Here is a 17,630-nt window from a genome sequence, read left to right as displayed (position 1 = left end):
GAATAATGACAGTGATCTATAAAAATCCCAGAGGGTAATTCATCTGCCCTCAATTAACTGTACTTCATCCTGATCTCTCTCTAATCACACAATACACATCCAGCACAGATTCATCTGGACACAAGCGTCTGCTTATATATGTTCAGGAGCTTCTTTATTCAGCAACTGCTAATTCTGTGTTTGCTGAGGTTTCATTGAGCCGCCGTGTGCTTGAAGTTGTCCTGAAACTGCTTACAGAAGCATTAAATCGAGTTCGGTTGTCAGAAATGAAAACAAAATGAAGCGTTTGATGAATCTTTATTCGCTTTTAAAGACCAACAGTTGATTAGTTTCTCTTTGAGAAATGGCTTGTTCATGTATGGATACATTCATAATCATTCGTAACATAATAGACAACTGTTAGTGGCAAATCCAAAATAAAAACAACAACATTTATAAAATATTGTGATTGGCAATCAGGAAGTATCCATATCTAAAAACGTGACAAACATGTATTTGTAACCTTTCCAACGGAGAATGAACACTGGACAAAAATAAATCGGACAAAACTTCCCATTTAGTGGATCTCACAACAGAAACAAGCAAAAACATTAACACATGATCTCTGTTTGATTTTTCACTGAATTACCACTTATACTTTCTCACACTAATCTATAAACTGACCTGGATTACAGTGCACAAGAATACATGGCATTTTTTGCTCTTTTCAGAGCTTGATAAAGAAACTAATCTCACCAAATTGACATAATGTAGTTCAGAGGAAATATTAGTAAAGCAAAAAGAGTCAATAACCAGATGAGATGCTGTGTAATGAAACCCCAGCAACTCTTACATACAATATTTCCCCATCCAGTCCTCCAATCCACCCATGAGAAAGAGAGATCATTTGAGTTTGCCTGTGTTTCGCTCTGTCGTAGTTGAGGAACCGGTGAAGAGACGAGTTCACGATCTCCAAGAACGGCTGCGGCTTATTCTAACCTGGGAACATCATCATCATCATCTTCATCACAGCACTGAGCTCTAAGGCATCTCCTCGATTTCTTCAGCTTCTACCAAGCAGGTCTGATCGTTGGACGGGGATCTGAAGGGCGGGTGGTACTCGATCAGGTTGAGGATGGATGAATCCGGGTTGTTTCTTTGGTGAAGGAACCAAATCACAGCAGAGACAACCAGTATGAGGACCACACTGATGATGACCAGAGCCGAGAGAAGAGGACTGTTCTCTGGAGACGGATCACAAAAACAAGACTTTACATAGGAAATTACTCATTTTGGACATTTTGTGTCTTGATTGGACAAAAATTAGGAAAACCTGTGTACAGGAATACTAGTAAGTAAGTGATACTAGTAATATTACAAGCATAATTCAAGATCATACTTACTGGATGGGCTTATCCAGACTGCCTCTGAAAAACAGATCAGAAAATTTGGGGGTCAAAGTACTATTTTTATGTGCATTGATATTAAAAAATCAGATCAAAGTGGCTGATCTGATGTCAGACTCCTTGTGCATATGAAAATCTCACTAGATTGTTACAATTAAAGGAGCCGTATGCAAGATTGTGGACAAAACTGGTACTGCAATCACTTTCAAATTACTGTAGAGCGGTGTATCCTGCAATATAAAGTACTTGAAATGAACATGATTTCTTAATGTCTAGAGACATATCAGGGAAATGTATGACTAATTGAAATACATGTCTTGCATACAGCTCCTTTAATGGCAAAAGGAATCTTTAGAAATGTAAACTGATATTTCCTACTGACACACTTCAGTGTAAATAACTAGGCTAAGTGTAAATAAATAACTGGCTTAAAAACATTTTTTGGTGAAAATACTAATATGCCAAAGACTTTTGAACAGTACTGTATATGTATATGTATGTATATATATATATATATTAAATCCCATTGGATGAGACATTCGCAGTGAGCTTTCTCTGGATATTTTAGAGCTCCCTCCTAATTTCAGAATCATTTACAGATATTTAATTTTGAATTAATTTTTAATGAATGATTCAATGACTTGCTTAAAGACCATTTCATTACTGGGTGAATCTTTTTTTTCAGAATCTCTTGAATGATTAATTGAGAAATAATTTAACAGTCACTTGTTGCCACATACTGGCGTGACGATTTTAATTATTGTAATAGATGAATAATGACAGTGTGTAGTTAAAAACTGTTTTTGTGATGAGATTGTGATGGTTTAGACAATAATTGTGGGGCTTCAACCAAAAGCATAACATTTATTTTTATTTTTTTGCTTGAAATAAAACAAAATATCCAAAAACTAGAGGGTAAGCATCTCTTTAGTGCGAATATCTTTCATTTTGTATATTGTGTAAAGCTTGTGTTTTAATGAGAAGCCAAAGGAGAATTTTCATATTTTGAAAGTTGAAACTAAGTAACTAACTAGTTGACAATAGGGGAGGGGGAAAATCGATTCTTAGATGCATCGCATTCTGAATCGATTCACAAATGTCAAGAATCAATTTTCTAAACAAACAAATTTCATATATATATATATATATATATATATATATATATATATATATATACATATATATATACATATATGACGTAATATTGACGGAACGCGAAAGGCGGAACTCTGAAGCACGGAAGTGCAGTGGCCGGACCGTCTGTGGCGTGCACATAACAGAGACGCGAAGGCGCGCAAGATCCTTTCTTTTAACGTCTATGGCAAGATCCGAGATCCAAACACCCGCCGCGTTAAAAGCTGATGTGTGGAAATACTTTGGCTTCAATGAAGTTGAAGGGAAAAGGAGCTGGACAACAGCCACGGTAGTTGTAAACTTTGTAGAATAAAACTAACGACGGAAACACAACGAATATGAGAAGCCATATGACACGTTTGGAGGAAAAACACTTGGCTGTACCGGTCGTTATAATATTAATTTACTACAAGTATGCTGCTAGTTCAGGCACAGAATTATTTTCCTGTTGGTTCTTTGCAATGTTAATAAAATATATTGTATGTTAATTCATTATGGGTGATTACTTTGTACTGTTTTAAAGCAAAGTATTTATAGTCTCTCTCACACACACACACAAAAAGATTCAGAGAATCAATAATTGCTTTAGCATCGAATCGCAACCCTCTGAATCAGAATCGAATCGTGAGGTGCCTAGAGATTCCCACCCCTAGTTGCAAAAGCATCATTTCTCATTTTCATTCAGATTAACTTGATGTACAAAAATAACTAAAACTGAAAAAAGAAGATAATAATGATAAAAAACTATTAAAATGACAACAAAACAAAATACATTTTTTTACATTGTTATATTGTTAAAAACAACAATATCACTAAAACTTTAAAATTAAAATAAAATATACAAAACTAAAAACACAAATTCACAATTGTGAACTTACTGGTCTGACACACTACCCCATTCTCAGGCTCTTCCGTGCAGCTGATGTTTTCCCATTTCCCGGTGTTGGAGTGAAGCGCGACACAAGTGTCCATGAGAGGCAGATCCGTGTCATCCGAGCCGCCGTTCTCCCAGTTATTATAGCGCAACACGCTGTTATCGTCATGCCACTTGAAGACATCTTCTGCAGAGACACGATGCAACCAGACATATTTCATACACACATTCTCAGTGAAAACAACAGGATAGTATGGAAAGCCGTTTTAGCTTTTATTAATTTCCAGGATATGAATGCTTGATATCAACAATTGTGTTTTCACAAGTGAAATGTCACCATAGGCTGCCATTGAAAACCAATTGTTGATTTCTTACTAGTTGAAATTCCAATTTCACATATCAAAAATACAATTATAACAAGTAAAAACCTTTATTTTTGATATCAAGAATTAAATTGTTACTAGTTGAAATGTCTATTCTTGATATCCACAATTTAATTGCTAGTAACGATCATTTTTGATATCAATAATTCAATTTTACTAGTGACAATGTTAATTTCTGATATCATGAATGTGATTGTTACTAGTAAGAAAGTCATTTTAGATATCTGAAATAATATTGATATCAGAAATACATTTTCAGATACTAAAAATTACAATTTTTACTAGTACCAATTGAATTGTTGATATCAAGAATAGACATTTCAACTAGTGACAATTTAATTATTGATGAATTCGCATTTTTACTAGTAACAATGTAATTATTGATATCAAAAATTATATTTCTACTAGTAAAAAAATCAACTTATACAAAAATACAGATATCAGCAATTGAATCATCCTGGAAATGAATAAAAGCTAAAACGGCTTGCCATAGGAAAGCTTTCACTGTGACATTTATTTCACAAGATCATATAATCTTTAACACATAAGATTTCTGTCGGGACTCAACTTGATCACTAAAGCCCACCTGCACAGATGAATAATAATGAAGCTATTCATAAATCAAAGAAATAAAGGTGGATATGGATTGGTAGTGATGCAAGCAGCTGTTCATATATTATGATTGACCGAATTAGGGCCTTCATTTAAAACTCTATACTCGATTATAAAAGAAGAACATCATTTATAAGGTATGCACATATTTTTGCTGGAGAGCAATGACATATAGTAACTCATTCATCATTTTCAACCCAACTGCAATTCCTTATTTCACCTTCAACAAAACCCCACGCCAAATGTTTAGGTTTGGCACACTAAAAGTACATGCAAATACATGATGAACGAAACAACAATGTAACACTTGCTGAGTCTCACTCAGATGATCAAAGTTCACATTGTCCTCGGGTTCATTGTTCAACAACTCAGTGAAGTCTTTCATCACACACAGATACACACATGTGGCGTCTGGAATATGTTTCTATAGTCGTCACTTGAAAGCATCTGGACTCTGGGTGTGGATGATGTATTCTTTGAATCCGCCCCTAAAATAACAGGATTTCCTTGTGTTGTGTGACGACACGTGTGAAAAGTGCACTAGAGGAAAACAGCTCGAAACTTTAAAGGAGTAGTTCACTTTAAAAAACTTTTGCTGATAATTTACTCACCCCCATGTCATCCAAGATGTCCATGTCTTTCTTTCTTCAGTCGAAAAGAAATTAAGGTTTTTGATGAAAACATTCCAGGATTTTTCTCCATATAATGGACTTCAATGGGGACCAAACGGTTCAAGGTCCAAAAGAGAGTTTCAGTGCAGCTTCAAACGACACCAGACGATGAATAAGGGTCTTACGAGTCATGACTTGAAAAAAGATTTGTTCATTTTGATAAACGAGTTCGAACAGGAGAGTCACGAACGCTCATCACAGAACAGAGCAAGGCGACCATTTGTGTTTATAAAACTTAAACTTTTTTATTTATTTTTTAAATGGCCGATCATTTCGCTTGATGAGACCCTTATTCAACGTCTGGTGTCGTTTAAAGCTGCACTGAAACTCTCATTTGGACCTTGAACCGTTTGGTCCCCATTGAAGTCCATTATATGGAGAAAAATCCTGGAATAAACCTTAATTTCTTTTTGACTGAAGAAAGAAAGTCATGGACATCTTGGATGACATGGGGGTGAGTAAATTATCAGCAAAAGTTTTTTTAAAAGTGAACTACTCCTTTAATGTGTGTTTAGCAATATAACAAAGAGACTGAGCAACTTTAAAGGACAATCTGTCATCATGTACTCATTCTCATCATGCCATTCAAACCCATATTATTTTTAGTGTAAGTGATGTCAGACCTGGCAGAGCCGTCAGAACAAACACAAAAGAACAGCTTGAACATTCGTCCATGGAAGAAAGAAGTGCTCAGAACGACATGCCAAAATGTTTGCTTAAAGTGTTTAAAACGGAAAGTATCTACTCATGATTCACTCATTTAGAAGTTATACACACTCTCAGCAACACCAGGCATATAATCCTCTGCAACTAAACAGACTGGTTAAGGTTTTTCACAGTGTAAGCAACAGTCTGGTAAACAACGCTTTTCCACAGGCGCTGGTCTGAACAGATTAGTGAAGTTCAGCTGCATTCCAGTGTAGAGACGCTGGACCACGTCCAATAACATGCTTAAGCATCTCTTCTACTGTGTTTTGGTGTTTATAATGAAAAAAAAAAATGTTTTAAAAGAAAATTTGAAATATAGCTGCGAGCAGCGATGGCGGGCCCAAGCCGGTGGCACCGCAACCCCGGTTCCTTTAGTTACCTAAATGCACCCGGGTGGCGGTGCCGAAGGCTTTTGCCCTTTTATGATTAAATGTTAAAACGGCTTGCCATACTCTGTCATTTCGACTAGTCACAATTATGTTACAGATATCTTAAATGATAATACAAACTATCCAAAATGTAATTACGAATAGACAGAAAGACGTTGTTGATATCTACAATGTTAATTCCGGACAGGCAAACTTAGCTTTTAAATGTTAAAAGGGCTTGCCATACAGGGACGTAGGCTCAGAGAGAGGCTCACCATATTCAAACCAAAATATCTGACTTCCTCTTGGTCCGAGCTAATGACTATGTATTAGAAAGTTGTCCGGCTTGAGGAGTACAATGTATATAGCGATTTTTGTAACTGTAGATAAAACTAACAACCCCACTTTTGTCAAAAGGTGGCGCTATTTAGTCCTTGCACTATGCCCGTTTCTGAAACTTTGCACATGTCTACTGGCTAATAAATGTGATGTATCTGTTGAGTTTCAAGCAATTTCAATTTCAATTTCAATTTGACTGTTGAAAAGAAGTGCGCCGATTAGATACTCAGGATCGGTATCGGCTCTGACACTGCCATCTTTGACGAGGCTGATTCAAATTCTATATTGTGCATATATACTATTCTATGTTAGGCACAAAGGCACAAAAACTTTCTAAAGTACCATAAAGTTTTTGTGTACTGTATTATTAGTGTTCTGAAGCTATTATGTGATATAGAAATTAATATTTAAGTCATTAAATTCAAGAACACAAACTTTTCCCTCTCTGCGCCTGTCAGTCATTCACCATTCAGCATTCAAACAGCACGTCACATTCGGTTACAGTCAATGATGAAACGATCTTCAAGATGATTGAATGTTAATCCTATTATACTGGATCTTTAAGATAAAGGTCTAAAGGTCTATATTTTCGAATGAAGAAACTTTTTCTTGCTGGACTTTATTGCTGTAACTTAACCGTGTTACTTTCTACCGGGTGTCGGACGCTGTCGGTTAGATCACAACACTAGAGTCAGAGCACTATAATTGTTCTTCACGCACACAGTAACTGAAATTTAAAACCTTTAAAAGAAAAGGCTCAATAAACTATTGCATAGATAGATAATGTATAATACACTGTTCATAAATATGTATTTCCTTTGTGCTTTGAACTTTTCAATACGGACTCACTGCGCTGTAACTTCATGTGGCTTCAAGCACATCATTCTCCGCTCGGGATGCACATAAGTGCTTTGTGCTGCACCGTATTGGAGCCGTAATATCATAATGCAGTGATGTAATGACAGATTATTAATTGCCTTTCAATTATATGTTGCTGCGTCATTAAACATCTGTCCTATGCATTTCAAACATTTATAGCAGCCATGGCTATATTTTTTTATGATTTTTGTTATCTTGTTTTTCATGAATGTATTTTTCAAAAATAAGAGCAATGTGTATTATCTATTATTAATATGGTTTATAATAGCATTTTTGTCATAGATTATGACAAAGTAATCATATGATCCACCAGCGAGGAACCAGCAGAACAGAGTGAACATTCATTCTGTTTAGTTCAATCCTACTTAATAGGAATTTATTTAAAATGCTCGCTCTACTCCACACCATTAATGTCTTGTGCGGACATCCGTATTTCGACTTTCGGTTTTAAGTAAGCGATTTAAAAGCTCCCAAGTCCCAGCGGAGTCACACGTTGATTAACCGGTGGAAATATACACAATAGGCCTACCTGATATTGAACACAAGAGGGCAGTATAGCACTACGTATGACTCAGATTATTATTTTTTTTATGAATTTTACAACAATTCTGGCTGTTTTTGAACGTAAACATAATTCTTAAATGAAAAAAAGGAAAAATTGGGGAAGTTATAATATTTGTATAATTTAATTTAGAAACAAATGATGTATAATTACATTTTTAGAAGATATGAGGCTTTTAGTGTTTACTTTTTTGACATTACTTTAATCTTTTGCCATAGTTGCACATGTCTACTGGCTAATAAATGTGATGTATCTGTTGAGTTTCAAGCAATTTCAAGCATGCTAAGAGTCCCAAAAGCATCAAAAAAGAATGTTAAAGTTTGATTCGTTGCCACGGCAACAGTATCAAAGATATCAAAAATTCATTCACAGGTCTACATCTGCCGTGTATTTACATTATACAGATGAAGTTTGAAGCAAATCGGTTAAAAATAAGAGAGTGGTTTCAAAGCATTTTGAAAGTGATACACTTCCTGCTGCCAGTTGGTGGCGCTATAATTTTGACTCACAATAGTCACATCCATGTGATCGGTCTCTTACAGCGAAAACACTGCTGAAGTTTCATCAAGATCAGTTAATGTATGCTGAAGTTATAACACACATCCTGTTTCATGTTTTTCGCCATAATTTCGTTTCCTCGCCACGGCCAAACCGTTCGAGATATAAAAAATCCCTTGGCACCTTTTCATCCTTAATGTCTTAACTTCACGCTGATCGAGTTTTGTCGAATTTGGTTCAGTGCTCTAGGAGCAATACTTTAAATTCCATTGCATGTGTTTTAAACACAACCCTAAATAGCCGTCTTCCTGTTGGGCTGGGGTAAAAAGTAAGAGTGTGAAGTAGGCTATATATGAAACGATGAGATCTATATGTGTACCAAGTTTCATATTATTACATGCAAGTGTGTTTGATTTATGGACCAAATTTTCAGACCAAGTTTATTGACCAAGTTAATCTGATTAATAAACTAATTATATAAAACTATTGTCAATGCACTACAATTAAACTAGTTATATGTCTTTACTTCTAAAAAATAAAAATAAAAACTTATTTAAAAAATACCAGGCTTGAGAAATGTATTTTCTTTATGCAGGCCATACACACAGCAGTGAAATGGTTAAGCCCCCTCCCCCTGCACACTCACACACACACAGACAGCCAAAGACAGAGACATGTAGGCTCAGATTAAGCAAGACCACATTCAAACAAACACATCTGACTTTCTGTGGGTCCTAGCTAATAAGTTTAAATTAGAAAGTTGTCCGGCTCGAGGAGTACAATATACATAACAATTTTTGTAACTCTAGTTAAAACTAACAACCCCACTTTTGTCAAAAGGTGGCGCTACTGAGCCCTCACCACGCCCGTTTCTGAAACTTTGCACATGTCTACTGGCTAATAAATGTGATGTGTCTGTCGAGTTTCATGCATTTTGAAGCATGCTAAGGGTCTCAAAAGCATCCTAAAAGCATCCTAAAAGAAGGGTAAAGTTTGATGCGTCGCCACGGCAACAGTTTCAAAGATATCAAGAATCCATTCACAGGTCTACATCTGCCGTATGTTTACATTATACATATGAAGTTTGAAGCAAATCGGGTAAAAATAAAAGGGTGATATCAAAGCATTTTGAAAGTGACACACTTCCTGCTGCCAGTTGGTGGCGCTATAACTTTGACTCACAATAGTCACATCCATGTGATCGTCCTCTTACAGCGAACACACTGCTGAAGTTTCATCAAGATCAGTTAATGTATGCTGAAGTTATAACACACTTCCTGTTTCACGTTTCTCGCCATGATTTCGTTTCCTCGCCACGGCCAAACCGTTCGAGATATAAAAAATCCCCTCGCAAACTTTCATCCTCAATGTCTTGACTTCACGCTGACCGAGTTTCGTCGAATTTGGATCAAAGCTCTAGGAGGAGTATTTGACATTCCATTGCGAGCGTTTTACAAACAAACCTCAATAGCCGACTTCCTGTTGGGCTGGGGTAAAAAGTAAGAGCGCGAGGTATAGATGAAACGATGAGATCAACATGTGTACCGAGTTTCATATTATTACATACACGCGTGTTTGAGTTATGGACCAAGTGTTCGGACCCCGTTCCAGGGGGCGCTGACGAGCCGCCCTACCACGCCCGGGTACCAGCTTCAGCCCGGCTCTGATGGCCGCGGGTTCTGACCCGTGTGCAAAGTTTCAAGAGTTTTCGAGCACGTTAAGGGCCCCAAAAGTGCCCAAAAGGTAGTAAAATAATAATTATTATAATAATAATAGTGAAGAAAAATAATCCCAAGGAAAACAATAGGGCCTTCGCCCTTTCAGGGCTTGGGCCCTAAATATAGCTGCGAGCAGCGATGGCGGGCCCAAGCCAGTGGCACCGCAACCCCTGGCTCCTTTAGTTACCTAAAGGCACCGGGGTGGCGGTGCCGAAGGCTTTGGCCCTTTCATGATTAAATGTTAAAACGGCTTGCCATAGTCTGTCATTTTGACTAGTCACAATTATGTTACAGATATCTTAAATGATAATACAAACTATCCAAAATGTAATTACGACTAGACAGAAAGACATTGTTGATATCTACAATGTTAATTTCCGGATAGGCAAACTTAGCTTTTAAATGTTAAAAGGGCTTGCCATACACGGACGTAGGCTCAGAGAGAGTCTCACCATATTCAAACCAAAATATCTGACTTCCTCTTGGTCTGAGCTAATGACTATGAATTAGAAAGTTGTCTGGCTTGAGGAGTACAATGTATATAACGATTTTTGTAACTGTAGATAAAAATAACAACCCCACTTTTGTCAAAAGGTGGCGCTATTTAGTCCCTGCACCATGCCCGTTTCTGAAACTTTGCACATGTCTACTGGCTAATAAATGTGATGTGTCTGTTGAGTTTCATGCAATTTCAAGCATGCTAAGAGTCTCAAAAGCATCCTAAAATAATTTCAAAGTTTGAAGCTTTGCCACGGCAACAGTTTAAAAGATATCAAGAATCCATTCACAGGTCTACATCTACCGTATGTTTACATTATACAGATGAAGTTTTTCATCTGTTTTTCATCATTATACAGATGAAGTTTTTCATCTGTTTACATTATACAGATGAAGTTTTTCATTCATATTATTACATGCAAGCGTGTTTGATTTATGGACCAAGTTTTCGGACCCCGTTCCAGGGGGCGCTGTCTAGCCCCCCTGCCACGCCTAGGTACCATCTTCAGCCCGGGCCTGATGGCTGTGGGATATGACCTGTGTGCAAAGTTTCAAGAGTTTTCAAACCCGTTAAGGGCCTCAAAAGCCATTAAGAGTCTCAAAATCATCAAAAAAAAAAAGAATTTTAAAGTTTGATGCGTTGCCACGGCAACAGTATCAAAGATATCAAGAATCCATTCACAGGTCTTCATCTGCCATGTATTTACATTATACAGATGAAGTTTGAAGCAAATCGGGTAAAAATAAGAGGTTGATTTCAAAGCATTTTGAAAGTGACACACTTCCTGCTGCCAGTTGGTGGCGCTATAACTTTGACTCGAAATAGTCACATCCATGTGATCGTCCTCTTACAGCGAACACACTGATGAAGTTTCATCAAGATATGTTAATGTATGCTGAAGTTATAACACACTTCCTGTTTCACGTTTCTCGCCATAATTTCGTTTCCTCGTCACGGCCAAACCGTTTGAGATATCAAAAATCCCCTCACAAACTTTCATCCTCAATGTCTTGACTTCTTGCACACCGAGTTTGGTTGTGATTGGTAAACACATGCGTTGTAATTTGATGTATTTCTCCTAGGACAACTATTCAAACAACCCATAATTCTCAACTTCCATTTTAATTGTCGTAAAACTTAGAGCACGAAAGTTGTTTGGCCTGATGTGATCTATAATTGTACCGAGTTTCATATTAATTCACGCAAGTGTGTTTGATTTATGAACAAATGTTCGAATCCCAGTCCAGGGGGCGCTGTCGAGCCGCCCTGCCACGCCCGATGACCAGCTTCAGCCCGGCCCTGATGGCCATGGGTTCTGACCCGTGTGCAAAGTTTCAAGAGTTTTAGAGGATGTTAAGGCCCCCGAAAATGCCAGAGAAGTCGCACACAGCAAATAAAGGGTTAAAATTAACCTGACAGGCGCCCCTCCTCTCACTCACACAGAGAGACACTGAGAGACTGGCAAAATTCTAAGATTTTCTCTACATTCAAACAAAGATATCTGACTTTCTGTGGGTCCTAGCTAATGAGTGTCAATTAGAAAGTTGTCCGGCTCGAGGAGTACAATATACATACCGATTTTTGTAACTCTAGTTAAAACTAACAACCCCACTTTTGTCAAAAGGTGGTGCTACTGAGCCCTCACCACGCCCGTTTCTGAAACTTTGCACATGTCTACTGGCTAATAAATGTGATGTGTCTGTCGAGTTTCATGCGATTTGAAGCATGCTAAGGGTCTCAAAAGCATCCTAAAAGAATGGTAAAGTTTGATGCGTTGCCACGGCAACAGTTTAAAAGATATCAAGAATCCATTCACAGGTCTACATCTGTCGTATATTTACATTATACGGATTAAGTTTGAAGCAAATCGGGTAAAAATAAAAGGGTGATTTCAAAGCATTTTGAAAGTGACACACTTCCTGCTGCCAGTTGGTGGCGCTATAACTTTGACTCACAATAGTCACATCCATGTGATCGTCCTCTTACAGCGAACACACTGCTGAAGTTTCATAAAGATCAGTTAATGTATGCTGAAGTTATAACACACTTCCTGTTTCACGTTTCTCGCCATAATTTCGTTTCCTCGCCACGGCCAAACCGTTCGAGATATCAAAAATCCCCTCGCAAACTTTCATCCTCAATGCCTTGACTTCATGCTGACCGAGTTTCGTGCCGTGTGTTTGAATTCTCTAGGAGGAGTATTGCACATTCCATTGCGAGCGTTTTACAAACAAACCTCAATAGCCAACTTCCTGTTGGGCTGGGGTAAAAAGTAATAGTTTGAGGTATATATGAACGATGAGATCAACATGTGTACCGAGTTTCATATTATTACATGCAAGCGTGTTTGAGTTATGGACCAAGTGTTCGGACCCCGTTCCAGGGGGCGCTGTCTAGCCCCCCTGCCACACCCAGGTACCATCTTCAGCCCGGCTCTGACGGCTGTGGAATCTGACCTGTGTGCAAAGTTTCAAGAGTTTTCAAACCCGTTAAGGGCCCCAAAAGCCGCTAAGAGTCTCAAAATCATCAAAAAAAAAGAATTTTAAAGTTTAATGCTCTGCCACGGCAACAGTATCAAAGATATCAAGAATCCATTCACAGGTCTTCATCTGCTATGTATTTACATTATACAGATTAAGTTTGAAGCAAATCGGGTAAAAATAAAAGGGTGATATCAAAGCATTTTGAAAGTGACACACTTCCTGCTGCCAGTTGGTGGCGCTATAACTTTGACTCACAATAGTCAAATCCATGTGATCGTCCTCTTACAGCAAACAGACTGCTGAAGTTTCATCAAGATCAGTTAATGTATGCTGAGGTTATAACACACTTCCTGTTTCACGTTTCTCGCCATGATTTCGTTTCCTCGCCACGGACAAACCGTTCGAGATATCAAAAATCCCCTCGCAAACTTTCATCCTCAATGTCTTGACTTCACGCTGACCGAGTTTCGTCGAATGTGGATCAAAGCTCTAGGAGGAGTATTTCAAATACCATTGCGAGCGTTTTACAAACAAACCTCAATAGCCGACTTCCTGTTGGGCTGGGGTAAAAAGTAAGAGCGCGAGGTATAGATGAAACGATGAGATCAACATGTGTACCGAGTTTCATATTATTACATGCAAGCGTGTTTGAGTTATGGACCGAGTGTTCGGACCCCGTTCCAGGGGGCGCTGACGAGCCCCCCTGCCACGCCCAGGTACCAGCTTCAGCCCGGCTCTGATGGCCGCGGGTTCTGACCCGTGTGCAAAGTTTCAAGAGTTTTCGAGCACGTTAAGGGCCCCAAAAGTGCCCAAAAGGTAGTAAAATAATAATTATTATAATAATAATAGAGAAGAAAAATAATCGCAAGGAAAACAATAGGGCCTTCGCCCTTTCAGGGCTTGGGCCCTAATTAAAGGTACAATATGCAAGATTTTCTCGCCACCAGGGGTCGCTAACCTCTTACAATAACAAAGGCGTACAGTATATTGATGACGTATATTCTTATTAAGCGAAATTATGGATCTTGATTGATCTTTTATGGATGAGTGAATACATTGATGTTTTTAGTTTTTAACATGACTGTAGTATGAAGCATGATTGCTAAATGTATACCAGCGGCACACGCAACGCGAGGCCTGCGGAATCACAGATGCACATCATCAGTGATGTTTTTACTAAGGCAAACATAAATGTCTTCATTGAACTAAGGCCTAACCCTAGCTTAATCTAAACCCTGTCTGTGAAACCGGGCCTTAATGTCTACATTGATAATATAATTAAAAAAAAAATTGATATGAATACCCCACTTTCTGCCACAATACCGGTTACAGTTTGCAATTGCATTACTAGAGTAAATCCATGGTAAATGTATGTGATTTGTAGTTGGAAAAGCCTTCTAATAGTTTGGTTGTCACTCATGTTTCTCCTGTTTTCCGCATTAGTGTTGTTGAGACTGTTATCAGAGCCCGTCTAACGGAGAGCCTTGGCACTTCCTATTAGCCCCGTTGTGTATCATCTTGGTTGCAGTTCCATTAGAAGTCCACTGGAGGTGATCGCGGGCGAGTGCAGAACGAATGGGATTCTATGGGGCTAAACGGCTAAAAGTGTCGTTAAATTAACACAGATTTTATTGTTGATTCCGCAAGTTCAATATAGATTATAGGCCAAAAGTCGAATGAACGTGTACTTATGTCCTTTTGATTTCTTACAGGTTAGGCCGTTGTTGGCCGGATAACGCTAGCATTCTGCTATTGTGTGACGTCATCACATTTTTGAATGTATTTTTAGAACAGATAAGTGAACTTAAAAATGCAAGTGTATTATCTTAGCCCTCCCTTTTGAATGCAACTTTCAAATTACTTGACAAAAAATTACATCCTGAGAAAAGTGGATTTCTGGGGGTGAAACCCCATTGACTCCCATTCATTCCGCACTCGACCGCGAGCGCCCCCGCATGGACAGAGACGTGTTACTGCAGCCAGTCCACAACCCGGAAGTAACCAGCCAGTGCCAATTCTCTTCAATTAGACATTCTCTGATGTTATCTGGCGTTGGTTTAAATCACAAGGCATTTGATTTGTGGGTTGTATGGGAGAACTCAAACGCTTCTCACTGGATCTCACAGCATTGTTCAATAGTCGTGTGAATAGTGCATGAACATTATATCAAACACTTATAGAACTTTTGTTATTATGTTATAGGGGTAAATTACATCACTATCATTTTATCGCCCAGTCCTGTCACTCTCTAGAGTGAAGGATGATAGTTTGAGGGGAGGGGTTTAAAAGGAAAAGGGATTTGTGATGTCAGCCGACACATTTGTTTCAGAAGTTGAGCAGATTATTACATTTACATTTTGATGAAAGATTATGAAAACACACATATTTTCTCTAAAATGGCATGCACAGATGAAATATTCACAATAAGAAACCAAATCTAGATCCTTCTGATGTTTAAAGAAAATTAAACTCACCGTCGCTGTCGTAGTACATTCCCAGCCAAACGTTCATTTTGCCTTTCCACACAAAAGGGCTGTAGTTAACGATGAAGTCATTCTCCTCAGCACTTTTTACCGTCAAGAGATCTAAAAATGTAATGGGAAGGTTAGTGTATAAAACAATATACAAGTTTAGATTATTATATTTGCAAAACGTAAAAAAAGCAATTACCATATCTTCCACACTTGACTTTTGCATCTCCAAAAGTGTAGCTCTTGGCTACGTCCTCATCTCCATGGATGAAATGATAGCAGTTGAGGCCGAACGGCAACCATGTTCGTCCATCTGCGGGGCAGTCTGTGCAGACAAGGCGTTTTTTTGGGTTCAACAAGTCCTAACCAGGTTTTTACACGAGGTAGCAGCGATAACAAATGTTTTGTTTTACTTTGTTTTCATGGAACACTTGAGACAACGTTTCATAGTTGCATCGGTCAAACTCAAAAAGGACATAAAAACCTCACAAAAGTATCTTAGCAGTAGTTCACATGACCTATGAACTGTATTTCCAATATTCTTCTGGAACAAGAAATATAGCTGTTGAAGTCCACAAATCAAAAATAACACCAGACAATATGTAAATGACATGCAAAATATGCTCTTCCTCCATATTTTTGTCTTGTTTTCCAGTACAAACATCTAAACATTCAAGATTTTTTTCTTGAAATGCACAATGCCATAATATATCAAGTTTTATTCTCTGAAAAAATAATCAAAAACTAAGTGAGTTTTTGCTGAAAACGAAAAATATAACTTCTTACTCCATTGTGAAATATATTTTCTTGTTTGAAGCATAAACTAAATTAAGCAAAACTTAATATCTAATTAATTTTCTCCAGTTGGCCTTGATTTAAGGATGTTTGATGTGGATGACGTATATGTATATTTGAAATAATTTTATTATTTTTTCAGTGCGAGAACCAATGATGTTTTGATAATGACTCCAAATAGTGCCAATGTTGTATGGTAGCATACTGGTTTGCATAAGTATATGAGTACATGATGACAGGAGTTGCATTTTGGGTGAATTATTATTACTATAAACATTTAGAGGTTGCAAAACAATTCCTTGCTGATGAAAAGTATAAGTAAACACTACATGCATTTCAATTACATGCATGAAAAAAAATTATAATTTCAGGAAAATCAAAATCAATCTGCATATTTCCAGAAAGTTCGGTCACTGTCACCAAAAACCGAAACAACGTGACAGAAAACGTTTAGGAATTATTCATCATTATATTGTTACAGTATCGATAATTAAAACTAACTAACGTTATAACTAACAAAACAACGTTTATGTTGAGCTTCCCCTTTTATTTTTAGAGCCTGACTATTTTTTTCCCAGTCTAGCTAAGACAGAAGTCAAAGCTCGTGACATTGTGATGGAGAACTTTGAAGAGAACTTTGACGTTCCATTTCAGAACTTTCAAATGTAACTCAAAAGAAACAATGTAACCGTTTCTCGTGACGTGAACGAGAACACTAGAGATCTCAGATGAACTCTGATAAAGTTCAATCTTGTTGTCGCATCGCCATTAAAACAAACAATACAGTAACGAGCTTAGCGGTAAACGCGTAACAAACACTTTCTAACGCAAACTACTCACCACCACCAGACGTGTCCTCTCCTCGCGCGAAACGGCACGTGAGAACAAGAAGAACGGTGCAAAACACTGTGAAATGACGAAAACTGGACTCCATGTTTTCAACACAGTGCAGATATCATGGCTGAGCCTGAGCGCTGAGCCGCGACACACACACACACACACACACACACACACACACACACACACACACACACACACACACACACACACACACACACACACACACACACACACACACACACAACAATAATTTAACTTGGTTAGTTAGGGGTTAAATGCATTGTTTCTAGTTTTGTAATGGTGTTGCTATGTAGCTAAGCGTAGATTTTGTGCATTATTAAGTTGTATTACTGTATATTAAAGCACAGATAGATGACCGATGACCTTTCAGATATTATTTTGGCACTGTTA

The 17,630-nt window shown here is 37.8% G+C and overlaps 1 protein-coding gene across 1 annotated transcript; it reads right to left on the bottom strand.

Annotated features, from left to right (window-relative positions):
* Window positions 1–281: 281 nt before the first annotated feature.
* Window positions 282–17,385, bottom strand: cd302 (CD302 molecule). Its single transcript, XM_039683576.2, has 6 exons — window positions 17,220–17,385; window positions 15,784–15,909; window positions 15,588–15,698; window positions 3,398–3,580; window positions 1,383–1,406; window positions 282–1,223 (listed from the first exon to the last, which is right to left on the bottom strand). The coding sequence occupies exons 1-6, from the start codon at window positions 17,311–17,313 to the stop codon at window positions 1,021–1,023; spliced, it is 741 nt and encodes a 246-aa protein (XP_039539510.1). The 5' UTR covers window positions 17,314–17,385; the 3' UTR covers window positions 282–1,020.
* Between the last annotated feature and the right edge of the window lie 245 nt (window positions 17,386–17,630).

Source organism: Pimephales promelas, chromosome 7, assembly GCF_988280905.1.
Source record: "Pimephales promelas chromosome 7, fPimPro1.hap1.1, whole genome shotgun sequence".
Taxonomy (NCBI): domain Eukaryota; kingdom Metazoa; phylum Chordata; class Actinopteri; order Cypriniformes; family Leuciscidae; genus Pimephales; species Pimephales promelas.
This window is presented reverse-complemented; position numbering and strand designations above follow the sequence as displayed.